This window comes from Ctenopharyngodon idella, chromosome 8 (genome assembly GCF_019924925.1).
Source record: "Ctenopharyngodon idella isolate HZGC_01 chromosome 8, HZGC01, whole genome shotgun sequence".
In the NCBI taxonomy this organism is placed as follows: domain Eukaryota; kingdom Metazoa; phylum Chordata; class Actinopteri; order Cypriniformes; family Xenocyprididae; genus Ctenopharyngodon; species Ctenopharyngodon idella.
The window spans coordinates 25,688,045-25,708,783 of NC_067227.1; the positions used below are offsets into that span (position 1 = coordinate 25,688,045).

Sequence of the window (20,739 nt, forward strand, 5' to 3'; positions counted from 1 at the left end):
TAATGTTTTCGAAAGAAGTCTCTTAGGCTCACCAAGGCTCAGTTTGTTTGATGACAAACATGTACAAACAGTAATATGGTGAAATAGTATTACAAGTTAAAATAATGGTTTTCTTTTGTAATATATTTTAAAATATTTATTCCTGTGATGGCCAAGCTGAATTTCCGGCAGCTATTACTCCAGTCTTCATTGTCCTTCAGAAATCATTCTAATATGCTGATTTTGTGCTCAAGAAACATTTTTTTAAAGAAATGTTGAAATATCATTGTTGAAAATGTTGTTTTTATGGAAACCATTTTTTTTAAAGGATTCTTGAATCTAAAGTTCAAAAGAACACATTTAATTTGTAACAACTGAACTTTTATACGGTAGTGTTTGTGTATATATGCGTATACATTTCAAGATATTATAAGGTGTCCACTTCTTTTTGGAGGCTCTAAAAAATATGATTTTTTTTTTTTCTGTTCTCGTTCACAGTGCGGGATAAATGCTTAGTGCATGTTCTTGTGGTGCTGACAACCAATCAGGATTTTCATGATGTCATTTCCTGCAGAGCCTCACAGTTTAGGTGATTGGCTCAAAAATGATGTGGACCCATGAGAAGCAAAGATGGCCGATTACAAGTCACATACTTCCAGGGGGTCCATAGCCAGAGGCATCTGCCATTAAAATGAATGGGAATGCTAACGGATAACAGGTATTATAGACCTCCTGCTGTATGATTTTATAACTTGGAGTATATGTTTTTGATACAGAATTATTATCCATAAAATGCACAGCTGTATATTGTTCCCGAGAGACGTAGCGTAAGTGTGTTGTCATGTTTTTGACCCCACAGTATGTGTACATGAAAAAAAGATTATTAGTGTAGTGATGTTACAACTAGAGTCACGAGGTCCCAAAGCCGCTGTCCTCTTTTCTCTCGTAAACACTGTCTCTGTGATAGAGAGGATGAGGAAGATGAGGAAGGGCAGGCGTAAGCTACCCCTCCCCCCCATATGGGTCTCCTTTAGCTCTTAAGGAGCACGCTGAGTTAAATGGGAGGAATGAGATGTTTCTCTCTCTGTTAAATTGAGGCTGTTTGGAGTGAGAGGCTCCATTTGGAGGAGTCATATTTGAACCATTACGCCTCTTACCTCAGCAGCAGGAGTCAGAGTGTGTGAGATGATAAAATGAGTGTGTCCGGTGGGTGTCCTTCCTCTCTTTCGCTCACACACACATATACTTTTACTTCATGGTACATATCATTTACAATAACACACTCACACATACGCATATTTCTCTGTGCTCAAAATCATTTATCATCAAAGCTTTGCACATGAAAGATACATTTGACTGATTTTCGCTGTTCTGCTTCTTGGCAGTGAGCTAAAATTCTTCACGCTGGATTCTCGCTAATTTCACCCTCTCTCTACATCAATTGTTGATACATAATTTAAAGGCCCAGTGCTTCCATTGATTGAAAATGAGATGAACATTGTAGCAAACACAAAACTGCCTCCAGCAACACCCCCCTCCACAAACCCTCCAGCAGCCATGTTGAGTCGACAGTTGCAGTTCCCTTAAGCTTGAATCAGGTGGGAAAGCTGAAACTAGCATTCGTTTGGGACAGAACAGCAGCGCAGACACAAGATGACAGTTCAACGAGCATCTGACGTTAACGCACCTTGATATCACAAAGCTCTCTGGCTACGAACAGGAAAATCTGTTTGGTCAGACTTAAATTTAGTCACATTTAAGATGTGGAAGGCAAAAGAAGCACGAAAATCCATTTCAATTTGTCAAAACAAATGTATCACTGCTGCTGCTTGCTTGACATTTTGCCCTTGTCGCTACAGCATCTTGGGACAGAAACATGTCTCTGCAGTAAAAGACATCTCAAAGACATTTTTGTTTTATTTTATATGATATATAAATACACAGCTGCATCACTGAGGTCATCATGACTTGTGTAATGCCAAAAGACGGCAACATAGGACTTTATGACTTCATTTTAATTAGCTTAGTGATCTTCCATCCAAAGAGACAAAAGCTGACTGAAGTGTAATTAGATAATGTAAGGTGCAATGAGATAATCTCTATTCTTAATGCTGTTTATCGTTGCATCTAATAGCCTTAATTCGACCCATTTGTACATAAAACACTTAAGGGATGCCTAAGTGCTCTCTCCCAGACAAAAGCATCATTCTGATTGGATTTGCATTAGAGATTCATATTTCGCCTAAGAGGTTGTGTAAAACCATTAGCTTACCTCACCTTGTAAAATGTAAGGCCTGTTTCCTTGTGTACCTGCTGTGTATTTTACTGTGTGTTTTACAAGGAAAAGTAAATATTGTCTTTTTCTTCTATGGAAATTAAATTGATAATGAAAAAAATCTAAAAAGGTAATTGAGAGATTTTTAAAACAAGATATAAAGTTCCATTAAGGGATACAAATTACATAGTATTAAAAGTTGTAATTGAATTAATCTTTTTTTAACATACACTACAATTCAAATGTTTGGGTTTGGTAAAATTTGATCAAAAAAGGCTGCGTTTAATTTGTCAAAAATACAGTTAACACAGTCATATTGTGATGTATGCAAGTTCTGTCATGAAATTCTAGATGGTTAGATGGATCCCTAACACAACCTGATGATATTTACATTGTTAACTACATGGCACAAGCTGATTTGTTCATGTTGCATCTGCAGCCAATGAGCTTGCTGCCCAACATTTAACTAGCTGGTTCCTCGAGTTCCTCTGAAACCCTCCACCTTCCCCTGCTCCACCTGTATAGATTTGCTAAGGGTAATTCTATATATGCTATTTATGCTGAAGCAGTATGTCTTACATGTTTAGAGCAGCGTTTCAGTGTATGTATTGGCAGTAGCAAGTTCCTGTACTTGCTCTGCAGCAGCAGCAGCAGCAATAACTTACAACAGCAATAATCAACAGCAGCAGCAGCGTAACAGATCTATTCCGCCAAGACCAAATACATTAAGATTGTCATCTCCATTACATGCTAAAAATCTTTCAAGAGTTGTCATGATAGAAATTATAATTTTTTAATAATATTTATTTATTGAATTTTCACAACAATAGAGACAACAGCCATCAAAAATAATAAATAATAAAAAAATAAAAAAAAACACAACAATATAAAAACACCATACGCAGTCCTTAACCCAACCAACAGGTTGAGCACAGAATACAATATATTACAACAGAACCATATGTAATAATACAGACATAGGCCAACACAAAGTAAGCCTTAATTGGGCCCAATAAGTTAAGGGAAGTAACAAAAAAGAAGAGGGGGGGTATAGGAAAATCAAGTCATGCGCGTAGTAAATAATGTCTGCTACTAACTTGACAATATAAGAGCTCAACTGGGAAAAACAAAAATAATAGTGCATTATAGATTGTCAATCAGTCAATGTAGACTGTATCCAGCCACAGAGATTTAACATGCTCTAAAAAGGGTAACCAAATTCTTGAAAATGTATCCATGGAACCACAAAGGCAGTGTTTAATTTTTTCTATTTTAACAAAAAAATAGGGCATCTTTTATCCACTGTGTATGAAATTATTATAATTGAAAATAACTTTTTTTCTATTTTAATATATTTTAAAATGTAATTTATTCCTGTGATATAAAAGCTGAATTTTCAGCGTCATTACTCCAGTCTTCAGTGTCACATGAATCTTCAGAAATCATTCTAATATGCTGATTTGGTTCTCAGAAACATTTATTGTTATTAGTGTCGAAAATAGTTTTGCTGATTAATATTTTTGTGGAAATCGTTATACATTTTCCCCCAAGATTCTTTGATGAAAATTTATTTGAAATATAAATTTTCTGTAACAATATAAAAGTCACTTTTGAGTTTAATGCAAAAAGAAAAAGAAAAAAAAAAATTCTGACAGACTACTTACTGAATCTTATTTGTAATTGTGAGATATAAAGTCCTGATTTTGAGAAATAGTCTCAATTGTGAGATTAAGAAAGTTTCATATGTGAAACTTAAAGTGAGATGTTAAGTGAATTATATAAAATTGAAGATAATGGGGCATAGACTGATGAACTTTTCTGGAGGAGCGAACTTTCTACAGAGTTCTGAAGGCACAGATTCCGTGTGGGCCGGCACATTGGTAGTGTCATTTGTGAAATCAATTTTATCATTTACCCAGTGTCTTCATCAACTCACTCCCTAGTAAACCCTAAACTGTAAATCCATCTGAAGCTGTGCGTCTGTATTTTTGCTGTGCCAGGCTGGCGACAGCTGGAAGACACAGGAATCTCCCGCCCCCGTTCCCCCACTCTGCTGTGCCGGAGCCTGCGGCGTGTTGGCGTGTAGCCTGCAGTGTGTGGGCTGTCTGGGAGGAGTGTGCATGTGGAAACGAAAGAAGCCCCTGTAAAACTGGGACACCCCAACGAAGCGACGTCAGACCCCGCATATTAGATGACAACACTGGCAGCCACCCCAGGGAATGCTGAGATCCCACGCTCTCTTGGAACTGCTGGAGCTGCATGGAGCCAGTGGCTAATGCCAAGCTAACCGCAAGGTAATGTTTGTAACTAACCTCAGCAGCACCTCGCGGGCTAGTAAAATTACTAGGGAAAAAAGAACAATAAAGTTTGCAATATGAGTTAGAGCATTAATGGAAATGTTGTCTGGATTTCAGAGAATTTGTTGCTGTTTAAGCTTGGCTCTGGATCATATAGATAAATGATGACTTACTAAATTTAAGCAAAGCTCCAAACATTTTGTGGTCCAGGGTGGAAGAACACTCCCCAGAATGCATTACCTCCTGTGTTGAATTTCTTTGAATTGCAATTCAATAAATTCCTTTTCCTGTCATTCCAATTCTAATTGAACTTCCTGTGGGATGTGACCAATTCACATTCGTACTAAAAGGGGGCCAATTCTTCAATTCAAAATTCTGCACAATTTATTGTTGGCGCACAACTGCTAACCACAAGGCCACTGCTCCAACTCAAGTACATGATTGCTTAAAGAATGTCAGCAGGAAAAAAAAAGATAAAAGAGAGAAAATAAAGTCAATTTTCCCCATGCATATTTTTATATAACCCAATAGAGGGTGAATAGCCTTCTTTGAAAGAAAAAACAAAACAAAACAAAACAGGTGATTGGTTTATTCCTGTGCTCATGTTTGTCAGCGGCTTTGGGATGATGAGAGAAAGTTCATTGTCAAACAATGTAAATGAGGTCTGAATGTTTTACCCTGAATAACAACCTATCATTTACTTTGTTTACTCCAGGCTGAGCGTGGAACACATCACGGCACTGAATTATGTGAGGAAGTTAGTGTTCCCTGCAATCACTACGATAGCTAATTCCTGCTATTCTATCAGACTTTTTCCAGCTACCAATTTCACCTGTACGATTTCGCCATTTAGATGCCGTGTTGCATGTGTTGGCTTGTTTAATTCGGCCTAATGCTGTTTTTAACAGGAAATGACAAAACATGGAAAACAGTTCATGTTTTATTTCTACAGCATCAGATAAACACGGCGCATGTTTGACATGGTGGTTTTTCACACGTTCTCAGCAGTCTAACACTTACTGAGGTGTTTCAAACCTCAACGTGCTTTTGCAAACATCAAGCACAATGAATTTTTCATGCCACTACATCTGCTTTTCCCTGCAGTTTTTCATCAGTATGATGGTGTGAGTTCCAGCACATCTGCGAAGGAATGCTAAGATGTCTTTCTGGTTTTAAATCACATGCCGTTCTTAATTTGCTGGCGGGCGGAGCAGACTGCACTCTGGTCAGTGTAGAGACAGAAGTCATATACGGCTCCGTATTGATGTCGGCTCAGCTTGACGCTAAGGTTAGCACGCGCTAAGCTTGGCAGCAGACAGCGGACACCGCGTTCGGGTCAGCAGCGTGACAGATGGTTGGGTGCTCGGCGTGCGAGTGGGTTGTATACCTGAACAAGCAGTCGCACAAAGCAGCTTTGATGTAAGCTACATAAGTGTTAAACACAGAGCGAACTGATAGCAGCACCACCGCCTGTGCCAAGCCATTAAATACCAACAATGGCATCTGCGGATTGGACAAGAAAGGGAAAATAATGAAGCAAAATGGCAGGCGACAAAGTAGGCTGGGAGCGATAGCATGTGCCGGTTGCTTTTCTGCTACACAGGGAGAGGCCTAAACCGCAGGGGGGTGGTGCGAGGAGGGGGGTTGGCGCTGTTTCTCAGAAGCCATTTTTAATCGTGCGGTAATTATTTACTGCTTGAAGAATATGAACAGAAGATTATCTGCAGTCGCTCTTTTTCCCCCCTCTCCTCATCAGATGGAAAATCACAGACGCAATCAATTCACGTCCTTGCCTGAGTGTGTCCTTTTTCTGCCGTATCATTATAAACACAATTGTGTTCATTTTCACGCAGAAAAAGAATCCGCCGTGTCAGAAAACCTGACAAGTATCCAATTCTTTTCCCCTTTCATACCGCCGCTCAATCAGTCTTTTCCATTTTGCTTTGTGCTGATAGCCAGAAGCGTTAACACTTTCTTAATGTATTCCATTAAAAGTTTTCATTCAATATGATTCCTGGCTCACAAGAAAATCACCATTACTCCCTATGGGCTATGTGTTTATCCTCATTATTAGCACAGAACGGGGTGTTGCTGAGGTAGCAACACTGTGCTGGGGATGTGTGCATTTAGAGTAGGGGATTTTCAGCTTGATATGAACCTTTAAAAACAAAAGCTTTCCGCTAAGTTAGCAGCATCGCCATCTGCTTTATTCGGCATCTCGACACAATCCTTGCGGTAATGACTTCTGAAATGCTTTCCCCACTGAGAGGGATGTGATAAAGCCGTTTCTGCTGACAGTTTACATAATCGCTGATAAATATTAGTCCTCTGTTCTTTTTAAATTCGCAGTGTGTAAATTATTCTTAGAATAATTTTGTGCAATGAATACAAAAAAAATCAGAGATGTTTGTTTTGTGTGGTTTGTCAGTACATTTGTGTATTCTTAGCATATACAAAGTTGTTTCTTCAACTACAGGGACTTACATTATAGTTGTTTTTTTTTTTTTTTTTTTTTATGAAGGTCATATTAACACTGTTTTGGAAACTTTACTGTGCCTTCATAATTTATTTTTGGTATTTTTCAAATGCCCTTTTGTGTACAGATTTTATTGTTTTACCCTTGTCTCAGGCCTAGACTTTCAATCTTAAACTATGAAAAATCACTATAAAAATATATTTTTTAATTTTATTTTAACTTTAAATTTCCCTTTTGAATAGACTATTTTTATTTATTATTATTTACTTTCAAATTAATTTGTCAAATTATGCAAAAAAGTGAAGCATTTAATAATGTGTATTTAGGATACTTCACGTTAACTATGAAATTTGTTTTTTATTTTAATCCCAAAACGTGAATAAACTATTGGACTTTGGACAGTGTGTAAAGTGTGTTTTAAGATATTTTGCTTTCTAAAAGGCTGTAGGCCCAAAAGTGCCCATAGTTGAAAAAACATCCATGCGTGCATGACTACATTAAATAAAAGATTGAGCCTCAGGTCTCCGGTGTATTCAAGTACAGCTAGAGGTCAGAAAGAAGATGATGAGAGAGCATGTATGTATGTGAAAGTGCAAGGAGAGGAAAGAGAAGGACGGATAAACAATCTGGGGTGGCACTTTGGCAAGCGGCAATCACCCGGGTTTGACAGGGCAAGAGAACAGTAGCCGTGGCAAACGGTACATCACTGCATTGCGTCTCATCAAAGCTGACAGGAGCGGGGGAAGGAAAAAAAGGGAAAAGAAGAAGCCTGTCTATTACGTGCAAAGGCCCAAAGCTTCTCACCTTGTCGAGGGAGCCGTCTCTCTCTAGCTTTTCAACTGCCGTGTAAAAGGCTCTCTCGTACGTCAAAATTCTTTGAAAAGCTGAGAAGTGACTTCTCGTCGACGTCCATACCCAATAGATGAAAGCCGAGCGGAGAGCTCAGGAAGGTTGATCTGGTCAAATATTATGACATCGAGGTTCAGATACAATCTCTGATGCCCCACAATCTATTTTGAACCCCAGACAGCAGCTAATGACGGCAGCAGAGAGAACTCTGCAGTCTCCTAGCTCGCTCTGCTTTTACAATGATCAAGAAGCGATTTGTTAGCTTAAAATTCTGAACTGGGAAATTGCACCCCTGGGATCCCAGAGCAAAGAGTGCAGTACAGGAAAGAGCCATATTTATGATGCACTATGTGTTCCTGAGCCTGAACAAGGACAGAGCGGTAAGACAGTGAGTGATCCTGGTTAACGTTATCTTTTCGCTCACACAACCGTAAATTTAATAAAACGCGTTCAGTTTGGTGTTTGTGAGGATATCCTGAGACTTTAGTGAATTTCCCACATGTAAAGATTGAAAACAAGCATGTGTCAACTCTCATGACGATGATTCTAATGACAATTCTCTTGCCCGACCATCTGACTGCCTGGCAATGAAATCCTACAAAACCTGTGGTCAAGAGCCAAGAGTCTCTCTCACGCTCTATGTCTCTCTCTCTCTCCCCTTTTGTCTAAAAACCAGTGGCTTTAGGCCTGGCCCTGTTTTAATGAGATTATCCAGAGCGAAGTGTCACTAAGTAGGATATAAAATGGAGGCCATTATCTGGCATTATTTCTGAGCAGCCTCGCCATCCATCTGCTTACCACCCACATAGTCACTACGGTGGGATTAGAACTCTTATTAGCAGGGGAGTGCTGCTTAAACACCTCTATGTCCTCTTTCTCTCTCCTCCTTTCTCTCTGGGCACTGTAAACAAAGAATAGCCCTTCTCATCCAGTGTTTACAACTCCCGGATTTCCCTGAAATTGTGGTCTGACCTGATACAACTGTGTTGAACAGACCCAATGAAGCAATGCTTTTAGTGTAAGACTTCATTATTAATTTCATTTGTCCTATTAAATATTCAACAGTGGAGTTAAAAATAAATGCCATTTTTTTGTGATACAAGGTTGTTGGTTTTGGATGGGCCTTCAAAATGCTGAATATTCTAAAATGACTTTATTATTTAGATTTTTTTATTATAACTAAAATGATTTTGTTATACCCGAAACATTGTGTCTCTTCTGCCTCTACTACACACAGTTCATTATGCAAATGAAATGCTTTTTTTGTTTGTTTTCCCGGTCTTTATTATTACCTGTGATTTTGTCTCGAACCAGCTTGCAGGACTCAATCTCGCCAATGCTGCCAAAGAGGCTGCGGAACTCTTCCTGGGTCATGTTCTGGGGCAGGTAGTTGACGATGAGGTTGGTCTTGCTGTCGTCATTAGAGCCGGTCTGCATGGGCGAGGGGCAGCTGCGGCTGTTGCTGGAGGGCCCGTTGGCCGTGGCGGAGTTCGGCCCATTCGTCACCTGAGGCTCCATGTTGCTGATTATCTGCAGACAAAAGAAGGTTTGAAGGATGTGGCATCTGAAACGTATGCAGTTCACTAATTCCTGACAGACTTTTATTATAATATATTAAACCATAAAGAAAATACATATTTTAGCATTTACAAATCTAATTTATATACATACACAGATTTTCTTAAAGTAATCAATATATATAGTATATAAAATCAGTGTTGGGGAAAGTAATACATTACACTATTGCGTTCTCCCTAAAAAAGTAACTAATTGCGTTAGCTACTTTTTATGAAAAGTAATGCGTTACATTACTTTTGCGTTACTTTTTCTCACCTGGGCTGGGCTTGCCTGTTTGTTTTTTAATAACAACAAAAAAAGTTCTATTTTTGGCAAATGTAAAGGCCCTTTCACACCCAAAGTGAAATTAATAAGCCTCAGGCTGAAGGAAATGCATATTTACGCCTTCACAGTAGAGGGTGTAGCTCAAACGAACCTTTCAGCTGTGCTGCCATTCTGGATTAAAGAAGAACAGGATACAGGAGAAGGAAGTTCAACACTCTTATTTATAAATCTAATCTAAAGTATTTTTTGCTTATTAGTATGGTTGAATTAGATCATTAAGGGTCTGTATTTTATTGTAGATATTTTGTTGCAACTTGTAAAAGTAATGCGTTACTTGTTACTTGAAAAAGTAATCTGATTATGTAACTCAAGTTACTTGTAATGCGTTCCATAATCCAACTGTGTGTATGTGTGTATATATATGTATACTGTATTTATGATTTTATATACTATATATATATTGATTACTTTAAGAAAATCTGTGTAGTTACTGACATCCCAGATAAAGGGGTTTGAAATAATCTGGTGTATGTAGCTGCAACTATTAGCTGCAAAACCCTCACAGACTGACTCTAAATAATACAATGCATGACACACTTACTGAAAAACTGTTTATGCATCTCTAGACTTTCACTAGCTTTCTTCCACCCTCCCTCCCCCTCACTCTATCACTGATATTTTTGAGTTTGGCTGTGCGTTTTGATGGTTGGCTCAACTTGACAGGGTAACAATGTGAGCCCTTCAGCGTGGAACGACTGTCATGGCGAACAGCGTTTGCCACTGGTTTAGCCGTGCGCTTTTAAGAGCAGGTGTTTGAAGAGAAGCTTGCTGGCCCTGGGGAAGAAGGAACAGAGGAGGCCCCAGTCTGTGCTGCTTTTCAGCCTCAAACTTTTTATTTCAAGATTGTTCCACACCGCAGTTAAATGTATTCACCCATTTGCATAAAGCATGTTTGTGTGTGAGCGCATGTGTGTTTAATTTTGTCACCCGACTCTATTTGAGGGGGCTGGGTGACATCTGGAATCGTGTCATATTCTGACTGTCACGAAGGTTGAAGATATGTGTGCGAGTGAGCGTGTGTGAGCAAGAGCAGATTAGGGGGTAAGTCTTCATGGTTGCAAAGGCAAAACTCCATGAGATTTTCTCAGGGGAACAAACAACCGCCATGTCAGTCAGAGGTGCATGTTGAAGACAGATTTTGCTTTAGCTTTTACACCTTTTTTAACACTAGACTGACCTTCTCCGACTGTCTGGACAGCCATGGCAAAAACTTAAAATGTGATGTGACAAAGTGACACTACATTTTGTCTGACGCTTGGTTTTTATTTCTGCGCCATCATTTCGAGTAGCCCCGAACATGCTGAAATATTACTGGACCAAAATCCTTGTCCTCATGCATATTAAACAATGAGGAGCAGAGACTAAAAATCATAAGAGGAATTTTAGAAAATACAAGGCTGGTTGGCTGTAAATTTTGTTGCCTCTCATTTTTTCATGTGGAAGTTGCTGGAATCTGGTCACATCGAGATTCCAGACATTAAATTAATGTTTTCATTCATTGGTAGACAAAAGTCTCAGACCAAAAAGAGGATAGAAGAAGGAAAAAAACAAACAAACAAATAAGATTTAAAACAGCAAGCATGACCTGATTATAGCTCATTCTAAGCTGATTCTGTAAGTCAACCATGTTTAATATTCATTTACTTTTTCTCTCTGACTGGATGTGGCATAATTCAGATCAAGATCTGCACTGAGTGAGCGAAGGAAAAGCGCTAATGTTTCCTGCTGATAGATTCAAGAGTGGAAAATAATAGAGATGAGGACGAGAAAAAAAATGGATCTAAGCTGAAATTCAGCTGCGCTTATTTTTAGCTCTTCAAAAAATACTCTGCATCTGCACTCTGAAGTTTGACTCTCCTTTATCAAAGTGGGCATATTTAGAAAGGTTAACAATTTTTCCCCATCTGACACTACGCTCGTGTTTGCACTTGGAGTATTTTTTAAAAACACACAGGCACAGTAAAGAGGATGCTAAAACCAACAATTTAGTTGTGTATAATGAGAAACCATCAAAATTAGCTGCAGCATTTCTCTGGTCTCTTTAAAGTCAATGTAATATCAAAATTGACCCTATTTATTTTCTTAATGCCTGTTTTGGGTCTTATTGAATGATTCATCAGGCATGTTATTCCAAAATGTAAAAAAAAGTCTTCAAATGTAATAACTGCTCTTCCTCTGAAACGACTTTCCTTTCACAATGGCATCACTTATGCTGCATGACCTAACCCTAACCCTAACGATGTTAACCAATAGCAACTATATAAAAGAAAACAAAGTGTGTGTGTGTGTGTGTGTGTGTATATATATAATATATATATATATATATATGTGTGTGTGTGTGTGTGTGTGTATATATATATATATATAATGTTTCACTAGGAGTAAAATGGTTACAAAAAAGACAGACGTTGCATTCGTCCCTTTTTTGGATCAATTGCTGTGCCTCTGTTTTTAGTCTTTGTAGACGTTCACATTTTTCCGATGTGACAAATAGAAAAAAGCTGCCTGCAGCCCATAGGAGGCTCATCTGCAAAGCTCTCAGGATATGCATGTAAATGGATCCTGTTCCGCACTTCTCTGCAGCAAAGAAGGATGAGGTGACACAAAGGGACAAAATAGCCATCGCCACAGCAGGCCTTGATTGATGTGTGTGTGAACATGTTTATTTCTGTGTGTTTTCATCTGTGTGCATGTGTGAGGGGAGACTTATTAAGTCTGTTTGCGGCTCCTGCTGTGCACTGTTCTTTCAGGGGAAAAAAGAAATGCTCAAACCTCATGGGATAAGAGCTTTGAATATTCCAGAGAAGGAACCGATGAAAGTGGACACCTTTCATTCTGATTCCAGGGACCTGTTGTGTCTCGATGGCCAATTAAATACCTGTCTTTCCTATTTGATCCCTTCACTAGCACTTATATGCTGCCTTATTATTTTCCTGTAGTTGAACCTCGTTGTCATATTGAGAAGGGTAATTGTTCTTTTACATACTCACTATTGCTGGACTTTCGCCCCAGCAGCTGACAGGGGTCAATGTAGCATCCCACCTTTAATTACTGTTCCTGAGTAGTTAAGTTTAGATTGAAGGGCAGAACTGGGCATTAAATATATTTTACTGTGAGGATTTTTATTGACTGTTTCTGCAGGTTACATTGTTGCACCAGTAGGTGGCGACAACTGACTGTCTTTATGAGTGATTCACCGAGTTATTCAGCCAACTGATTTATTCCAAAATGTTGAATCATTCAGGAACGAAACATTGGACTGTATGAGTAAGTCATTGAATCGTTCACTCAAGTGATTTGTTCAAAATGCTGATTAGTCTAGGAACTTGATTAAAATATTACATATATTGAAATAGACCACTGTATATTTATAATACTTAAGTATATATATTATAATGTACAACTTAGTACATATACACTGTTTATTTATAAGACTTTTTAATATAAAACAATACATTTTATTATGTGTGTGTGTATATATATATATATATATATATATAAGTGGCGAGCGGTGACTTTTTTAACCAGGTATGCTGGGTGGTGCGTCATGTAAAAAAATGTGGCCGATGCAGTTACGTTGAATGGGTTTATAGCTAATATGTGAGACGCTCTCGTTCTCAGTGTTAGTTTACTCATTTGCTTGCTCATGACAAATAGCAACACAGAAAAGTATTTCTAATATGTTGGTCCTTTTATTGAGACTAGCCCATATATACCTGTTGAGACGTGCCTTCACAAGCACCTGTAAGAGCTTTTGTGATGTTTGAGTCGACGGAGGCGCCACATGCGAAAGGTGCTTTTGCAAAATATGCTGTATTTTTGTAATCCGCTAGGTGCCGCTAGTGTCACACAAACGACATACTTCACCTTTAAATGTATCAATTTAGGAAACAGATCTATATCAGACACAACAAATAAAAAACACCATTGCGTCAATTTAAATGTATGCCAGAAGTATTTTTTAAACTAATAATTAAAAATAAGTATAACATAATAAGTATTAGCAGCCTATTATAAATAAAAAATAAAATGTAATTATAATAAATATAAGTAGGCTATAATAAATAAAAAATCAGTATTCTTTAAAAAGTAAGTTGAAATTATACAAACTGATGACTTTTAACAAATGCACAGACTATCGATTAACATCCCCTGATAGGCCTACATTCTAAAAAAAAAAAAGGTGCTACATAGCACTAAAAGTGGTTCTTGGCTCGTAATCATAGGGGAACCACTTTTGGTGCTATGTAGCACCATATCTTTAAAGGTGCTCTACAGCACCTTTGTCAAATGGTGCTATGTAGAACCCATAAGAGGTGCCATATCGCATTTTATTTCTTCAACAAAAATGGTGCTAAACAGCACCAACAGTGGTTCTTTGGCTCGTAAAGAACCTTTAAAGGGGCTTAACAGGTTCTTTGTACGGCAGTGGTGCTATATAGCACCTCAGTCATCCCAAAGAACCGCTGAAGAACTGCTGAAGAACCACTGAAGCACCAAGATTTGGTGCTTAAAGTGGTTCCCCTATGATTACAAGGCAAAGAACCACTTTTAGTACTATATAGCACCATTTTGTTACAGTAGGACTGTCTTAAACAAGTTTTGACAAATTTTCATAAAAAAATCTCTATGGAGAAAATGAAATACTATGAAAATAGTTTTAGTTATGATTTTTTTCCCCCATTTGGCTAAGTCTAGTTCGTTTTGTATCAAATACAATGTGATTTTCGGTGATCGAGATCTCATTTTTCCGCTTGGGCGAGCAGTCCGCTCACAGCTTATTCTGCCATGAAAACTCCCATAGACCAGCAAACCAATGAGAATGCGGGACAATGATGACGCTCCATAACAAAAGCGCAAAGGTGCAAAAGCTGCTGTAGATCAGCTTACCCGGAAATCTCCGTAACTGGCAGATTTAAAGAAAATTACCCTTGTTTGGCAAATAAATAAATTAATATACAGTTACATACGCATTTCTAATCATGTAGGCTTTATGGTACACCTCAAACAAGGGATTTATTAGTAATTTATAATGGTAATATTAGTTGCCGAGTCCACGAACGGCTTGGTTATGCAGAGCATTCGCAGCTTAACCGCACGCCACTATAAACCCTTGCTATATTGTGTATTTTATCTCAGATGGTATGCTTTATTGACCAATCAGCATGACTTAAACTATCTGTTTTATAAAATCTATTTGGATACTTTATGTGTGAAGTAGAACAGCTTTTGGGCCTGTCAGCAAACCTAAACATGAATAAGGGCAGAAAGCGGCTGTGGTTAGGCAAAAATGAGTAGTCTGCTTCCCCCAACTCTCTCTCTTTTTTTTTTTTGCTGTTTACAGCAAGGTTTGGCTAGTTAAAATGGGCCATTTAGCATTGGGGGGGGGGGGGGGGGGGGGGGGGGGGGGGGGTCACATGCTAGCTGAGCAACTGCCATTGATATTTTGTGATATTGATGGAAATGCTTTGTCCAGGTTTTAGGGCTGTCACAGAGACAGTTGTGAATTCTCAGGATATCTATTTCAGTGATATCTGTCAAGCAGTAGGGACATTTAATGAGTGGCATTCATAAAATGTGCTTACAGCACCTTTAACTGGAATAGTACAGTATAAACTATTGTGGTTTGGATGCTAGCTAAGGCAGAGCCTAGCTGGCTCTATCTGTTGTGTGCTTTAGCAGTAGAAGGCAGGGAGACAGTTAGACAGACAGACAGGCAAGGCAAGCAGACAGGCAGACATGCTAAGCCATCACAAAGGCCTTGGTGTCAGCCGGGGGACAGACATCATCTTCCCTTTGATTCAACTGAACAGTAGCCCCAGATTACATTCCTTTATTTTTTCAAAAGCAATGGCAGATATGCCGACTGTTTCTGAACGCTGCTCGGCCCGGCTCAGGCTACGAGCGTGTGTGTGTGTGTGAATGCGGGAAGGAAGAGGCTCTGCCACTCTGTCTTACATAAGTGCCTTAGAGGATGTCAGGACGGGGATAAAAATACAGGTTCAACCAGTCCAATGTCCCTGAGTCACGCAGAGCCAGAGGTGTGTGTATGTGTGTGTTCACAGCACTGCAGATAGATGCATTTCAGTGTGTGTCCTGACACCTGCCATTTCAACACAGCACTTTAATGGCCTTATTAGCTAAGATGATAAAATGTCAGGCTTCTATTCTGATGTGTGTTTTTACTGGTAATGCTCTCCAGTTATTACCAGAGCCTTCTGATGCTAGTGCTCCCTCCTATAGATGTCGGCTCTTATTTATGTGGACCTGTGACAGCTAAATCTAGGAGAAAACAACACTGGTAATCATCTTCAGGTGAAATTCAAGGAGAAATAAAGGGAAGAAATTGGATTTTTTTGCAAATACAATGCAAACTCAAATCTTTTTTACATTCTAAAGTGATTCCTTATACATATATGCAGTATTTCTATTTGCACAAGACACTGAAATGTTGCACAGACATTATACATATTGACAATACAACATCCATCCGAAATATGTTATCAGCTAACACCCCTAATAGCAATTACAGTAATAATGCTATTAATACGTTTTATTTAAAACTTATCATTAGGCCTGTTTCGCTCTACCCCTGCACACACCCTCCCTCTCATAGCACAATTTCATAGTAGCAATATGGCTATTAATGGGGGTAAAAATGGCAGTTAGTGGGCAGCAGTCTCCTTACCATCTTTGGCTGTGTCAGCAGTCCCTTCTCAGCCCAGCCCTGGAGCTGCGGCAGGTCTGCCTGACGCCACTGAGTCTCTGTCGATCCCTACGGGAGGGGGGCAGGGTCAATATTCAAACATGCCCATTTTCTCCATACCAAACAAACACTCCTGACGGTCTCCAGGCACACTAAAACATACAGGTGGCTTTGATTTGGACTCGAAAGACACAATTGTTTGAATTTATCTGGGTTTTATATATAGTATAATTTGAAATGGGTGCTATAAGTGCATGCAGAGAATGGGTGATATATAGAATAGCCTATTTGCTGACGAAACGGAAGTATTTTTTCACACTCCAGGCCATAGACAAAACTGTGTAGGATATAGAAACTGCAAGTTGTGAAAAACAGCGAGCCTCCTACTGTAGATTTAATATCATGGGTTTTCCGACAAATCCAGCTTCGTAAACAAGACCTTAGAGGACCAATACCGAGGCTGCCGCAATCACAGCTTGAGCCGTGGCACTAACGGGGAAAACAGCCAATTTAGGAAAAGAGGGAGACTCTGAGCGTGACCTTTCTGTTGGATGGATGGAATAGAGGAGGAGTGTAATAGGAGGCATCCAGCACTACATGATGGAGGAGACACTTCTGCATCGGAAGTGATGAAGGGGGGCTGGGGGGAGGGGCTCGGCGTCCTCTGCAGATCTTTAAAACGTTCGTGTAAGCGCCCAGGTGTCGGGATCTAGAGAAAAATGAACTGTCAGCGGAGGAGGGAGAGGAGAGAGGGATGGGGTGGGCAGGTGGATTGCTGACAGCTCTCGGTGTAGTGTTATCTGGGGCATGGGTCTGTAATTTAAAAAAGAGCCTCATGGGATTTTTTTTTTAATCTCATGTGCCACCTTGGTTTTAGTTTTAGTGAGGACCGCAGGGTGTAACAAAACACTTTTATTGTTCTAGTGATGAAACACAAGTGTACATTCAGCTTTAAACGTGATGTGTATTTGTTCTCTAATGAAACAACATATCTGCATGAACCAATCCAGAGCTTTAGATCCACATGCTGAATCGTTCAAAAAATAAGAAACGGGATGACACAGCCAAATGATGCATCAGAATTTTGGTGCATCATTCACAGTAAGGTTTAAAAAGCTCTCGCTGTTACTCTGGTTACAGAGGACAGATCAATGTCCACGGGCGACAGAAGGGAGAGGACAGACTATAAATGAATTCATCTTCTGTTTTCACTGACCTTTTCTCAAAGCTCACAGGAATCAAATATGGAATACGTAACAATGGAGAAATAGCTTTTTGTTCTCTTTCTCTCTGTCTTATTTTCTCTGTCTTCTCTCTCTACAGCCTTATTGTTCAAAAAATAAAACTACTCAAACTGCTGTTGTTCATATCAATTAAACAATGTCAACAAACATGTAAATTAAATTAACGTTTGTTTCTTTAAATAATTTATCAGATACGCCAGAAGCGATTAGCCGTAGTTTGCAGCATGTAAGGTAAGTTATCTGAAGGCTTTTCTTTTAACATATTTACTTCATTACTTTACCTTATTGACTCTCTCTCTTTCTCTCTCACACACACATAAAACGAAACACACACACTAAATGTAGATGCTCAAAAATATGCTGATCAGAAAGAATCACTGATAATCTGTATTTTTTTCTTAAATATTGTACCTACCAATATTAAATACCCCATGAAATCCAACTGACAGTTTTGTGGCTTTAGTCCATGTAATGTTAGCTTTGAGGCCATCTATATGCTAATGTTCTCCTAAACATTGACAAAATTACTTTTAGCAGATATATGCATTTAGAAATGTCTTTCTCTTCATGGAAAAAGGACGGATAAGGTTGATGATATAAAATAGTACAAAACAACAAAGAAACAGAAAATATTCCTGTTTTCTGTTTATGTTAACACCTGTCAGAAAACTGCGGTTTGTCTAGCGGCTTCATGGGGTTTTTGAAAACTGAAGAAAATTGCATCTAATCTTAGCTTAGCATATCTTCACCATTACCTTAACCACAGTAGCCACAGCACAAAAACCAATAAAACAGAGATGTCACCTCACCCTCTGCAATCAAAAAAATCACCCACACTTTTCTTTTCTGCTCGCGTGATGGTCAATAAATCAGCCACTTCATCCATGGCAGAACATTCTCGGTCAAACAACTCATACTTAACCCCAAACAGGAAACACACTGCACTCTGAAGCATCTCACACAATCACTTCCATGCGCCTATAGCCCGTATCACACAACCTCATGGCGGATAATTGACATTACAGAGGCTCTGTTAAAACAGAGTGCCTGCCACAAAATGGAGGTCACCCTCAGCATATATATGTGAATGTATGATCTTGCTGTTTTTGCCACATGCACTCATGGGGTTCAGAGCTATCTAATGGAGGATTTCATCTTGAAATGTTCTTTCTTGCACTATATTTTCTGTTTTTCATGAACATGTAGCCGAGGAATAACCTTTTCCTTCATTTTTTTTTTAATCTTCTTTTACAAAACAGCAGGAGTGTGGTAACCCTAGAAAAAAAATCCCTTAAAATCATTCTCAGTTTGAGAAATAAACAAATTTGTACTTAACAGAGTCTCCGTGCGGAGTCTCCTTAATGTTCACAGAGGTCGCTGCACTTGCCCCGAGACTCCAACCCTCCTGTGCACTGAACTGCTGGAGGGGATGTGAGCTGTCAGAACCCATTCAGGTACGCAGCTTCATACATTTCTTGTATCTTAACGTCAGGTCAGTAAAGTTCTCTGTGTGTATTGATTTTTATTTTTCTCTCCCTGTGTTTTGCGTGGGCTCCCCTCCTCAGTGGGACACCTCCTCCAGAGCCCTCAGGTCAGACTGCCACTCCGGCAGATCAATCAGGGCAGTAATGTGGGACGGCATGCGCCAAGACTGCTCCGCTCTGTCACCATCGATCCGCATCTACTTTACCAAATGGATTTTTTCTTCTCCGCCCTCCCTCCCTCCTCTCGTTGAGTACCTCTCTCTCCCTCTTATTCTTCCTCTGAGGGACTTCGAATAATAAATGCCTCAATATAAAAGCAATTTTTCATTTAACTTTTGCTTGACACATTTTCTTCTTCCCTCTGTAGATGAAGTCCGGTTTTATGTTACACCGGATCAATAGATGCTTCTAAGAAGGTTCTCCCATAATTTCTCTGGCTCTCTCCCCTGGGTGATGGTGATGGGCCTGGTTGAGCCAGGACGTTAGTGGAAAGCAGAGGACCACACCCTGATCACATTACCCCATCATTAGAGCGAGCCTCATTTGATCAGTAATGAAGGCTGCTGTTCATTTGGCCCATGCCTCATGTTCTTTCTTAGCGTCTGTTTCTCAGAGATTGGTTCCTTGCTCCCGTCTAAGAGTCCAATGAATATCTCAGAGGAATTACTCTGACCTTTTGATTTGCTTCCTGGGGTGATTCAGGGTGACTATGTAATGACAGGTCTGTAGAGTAATAGGTGAGGTTGAATACAGGCCACTACAGAAACATAAACACCTGAATGCTGAAAGCCGGGATGACAGGGATTCGCAGATCATTGCTTGAGCAATTTTATGTTATTAGAGAATTAGGATTTTAAAGATAAATATTAAGCAGTTTGACTTTAGGTCACCACACTGTAAATAGATTTAAAATTTAATAAGTGATTTTCTAGCTTAAGATGATCTAGCCTACAAGATATAATACAACTTCTTTTTTTTTCTTAAATTTTTTACTACCCAGCCTTTTTTTTTTTGTTCAAACTGAAATCATTTAAGCTGAAAAAAAAAAAAAATTCATTTTCTCATTTAAATGCCTGGATGATGGAGAGATGATTGATTGTCTGAGGGTTTAATTGCTTGAAACCATTATCAGAGATTTTAAATAATGAAAAATACATGAACACAGATTGACACATCAAGTACTTGAAATAAGAGAAATAAGGTACAAAATCTTGGTTCTAGATTCTTCTAGAAATCTAATTGTTGTTCATATAAATTTCACATAAAAATCTTGTATGAAATGAAAGGAAGGAAAAGGAGGAGATGAAAGGACTGGGAGGATGATGGGAGGAGAAAATGCGAGGGTGCATGTGGGGGACGGCAGCATCAGTGACATGTGTTTTTCCTTTGGGCTACGGGTCTGGTGAAACACCTGCGTCTCTCCCTACCCACTCTCTCCAAATCTCACAATGTTGACCTCATCAGCTGACCCCACTCTCTTTCTCTCTCGTTCTCTCTATCCACCGTCGCTCCTTTGCAGTTTCCCCC

The 20,739-nt window shown here is 39.2% G+C and overlaps 1 protein-coding gene across 2 annotated transcripts in view; it reads right to left on the minus strand.

The window, feature by feature from the left end:
- Window positions 1-20,739, minus strand: part of elavl4 (ELAV like neuron-specific RNA binding protein 4) — an 85,293-nt gene that overhangs the window by 37,101 nt on the left and 27,453 nt on the right. For both annotated transcript variants that reach the window (XM_051904380.1, XM_051904379.1), the window contains exons 3-4: window positions 16,467-16,553; window positions 9,169-9,406 (exon numbers count right to left, since the gene is read on the minus strand). In XM_051904380.1, coding sequence (XP_051760340.1) covers window positions 9,169-9,406; window positions 16,467-16,553 — 325 coding nt within the window. The remainder of the gene's footprint in view (window positions 1-9,168; window positions 9,407-16,466; window positions 16,554-20,739) is intronic.